The 1,517-nt window shown below is 60.4% G+C and overlaps 1 protein-coding gene across 1 annotated transcript in view; it reads left to right on the top strand.

Annotated features, from left to right (window-relative positions):
- The window catches only part of GAS7 (growth arrest specific 7), a gene marked incomplete at its 3' end in the record, with an annotated part of 11,270 nt that overhangs the window by 3,979 nt on the left and 5,774 nt on the right, over positions 1-1,517 (top strand). The window contains exon 4 of the mRNA XM_018575759.1: positions 123-197. Within this exon, the coding sequence (XP_018431261.1) occupies positions 123-197 (75 nt within the window). The remainder of the gene's footprint in view (positions 1-122; positions 198-1,517) is intronic.

The following is a 1,517-nucleotide window of genomic DNA, read 5'->3' as shown; positions in this document are numbered from 1 at the left end:
GGGTCGCTGGGGGCCATAGATGGGTCGCTGGGGGCCATGGAGGGGTCGCTGGGGGCCATGGAGGGGTCGCTGGGGGCCATGGAGGGGCCACTGGTGTATTCTGACTTTCCATCTTCCGGCAGGATAAAGATCGAGGAGGAATATGCGAAGAACTTGGCGAAGCTTTCCCAGAATTCCCTGGCGTTCCAGGAGGAGGGGTGAGTTGTGGTCGCCACAGAGATCAATAAGTATATAATGGGCTCTCGGAGGGGCGATAATATGCGTGTCAGGGCTGACACCAATGCAATCAATGAAGAATTATTATAGAAAGGGAAACTCATCACAGCGATCCCACACAAGTATATATATATATACCGGGGAGCGCAGAGGAGGCAGCCGGCCCCGCAGGGTGTGACTCTCTCCATCCATCGGCCGGGACCCAGAAACCTCAACACGGGGCCCCCCAAACCCTATCGCAGTCCCATGGAATAATAACATCCTAGTGACCGCTGATTGTAACATCAGCAAATGTGAACCTGCAGCGCCACCCGGTGCCGGGACTCTGTAACTGCAGGACAACATCATGTAACCCATCACAATGCACAGAGGAAGGAGCGGAGTCCTCCGGCAGAGGAAGGAGCGGAGTCCTCCGGCAGAGGAAGGAGCGGAGTCCTCCGGCAGAGGAAGGAGCGGAGTCCTCCGGCAGAGGAAGGGGCGGAGTCCTCCGGCAGAGGAAGGGGCGGAGTCCTCCGGCAGAGGAAGGAGCGGAGTCCTCCGGCAGAGGAAGGGGCGGAGGCCTCCGGCAGAGGGAGGCGCTCAGAGGAAGGAGCGGAGTCCTCCGGCAGAGGAAGGAGCGGAGTCCTCCGGCAGAGGAAGGGGCGGAGTCCTCCGGCAGAGGAAGGGGCGGAGTCCTCCGGCAGAGGAAGGAGCGGAGTCCTCCGGCAGAGGAAGGGGCGGAGTCCTCCGGCAGAGGAAGGTGCGGAGTCCTCCGGCAGAGGAAGGTGCGGAGTCCTCCGGCAGAGGAAGGAGCGGAGTCCTCCGGCAGAGGAAGGAGCGGAGTCCTCCGGCAGAGGAAGGGGCGGAGTCCTCCGGCAGAGGAAGGAATGGATGACGCAGCTATGTGGGCGGAGCCATGCACGCTGCGCTTCAAATAACAACAGACTGGGGCAATAAGCACCTCATGGGGGGTGGGGGAGGGGAGGTAAGGATTGGGCCCTCTGTCAGGTTTGTATTGCTGGGGAGATTCACCCTCTCTATTGGTCACCATTGTTTCCAGTACAGGAAGTTGTCACCAGAACAGGAAGAGCGGGGGGAACCTCCAGTACAGGAAGTTGTCACCAGAACAGGAAGAGCGGGGGGGAACCTCCAGTACAGGAAGTTGTCACCAGAACAGGAAGAGCGGGGGGGAACCTCCAGTACAGGAAGTTGTCACCAGAACAGGGGGTATGGAGGACCAGAGCTACGAGACAAGGGGGAGGGGCTGGAGGACCAGAGCTACGAGACAAGGGGGAGGGGCTGGAGGACCAGAGCTACGAGAC

Source organism: Nanorana parkeri, unplaced genomic scaffold (assembly GCF_000935625.1).
Source record: "Nanorana parkeri isolate BGI_ZX_2015 unplaced genomic scaffold, ASM93562v1 scaffold4668, whole genome shotgun sequence".
Classification (NCBI taxonomy): Eukaryota; Metazoa; Chordata; class Amphibia; order Anura; family Dicroglossidae; genus Nanorana; species Nanorana parkeri.
The sequence above is the reverse complement of the archived record's forward strand: the minus strand, read 5'-3'. Positions and strand labels throughout refer to the sequence as shown.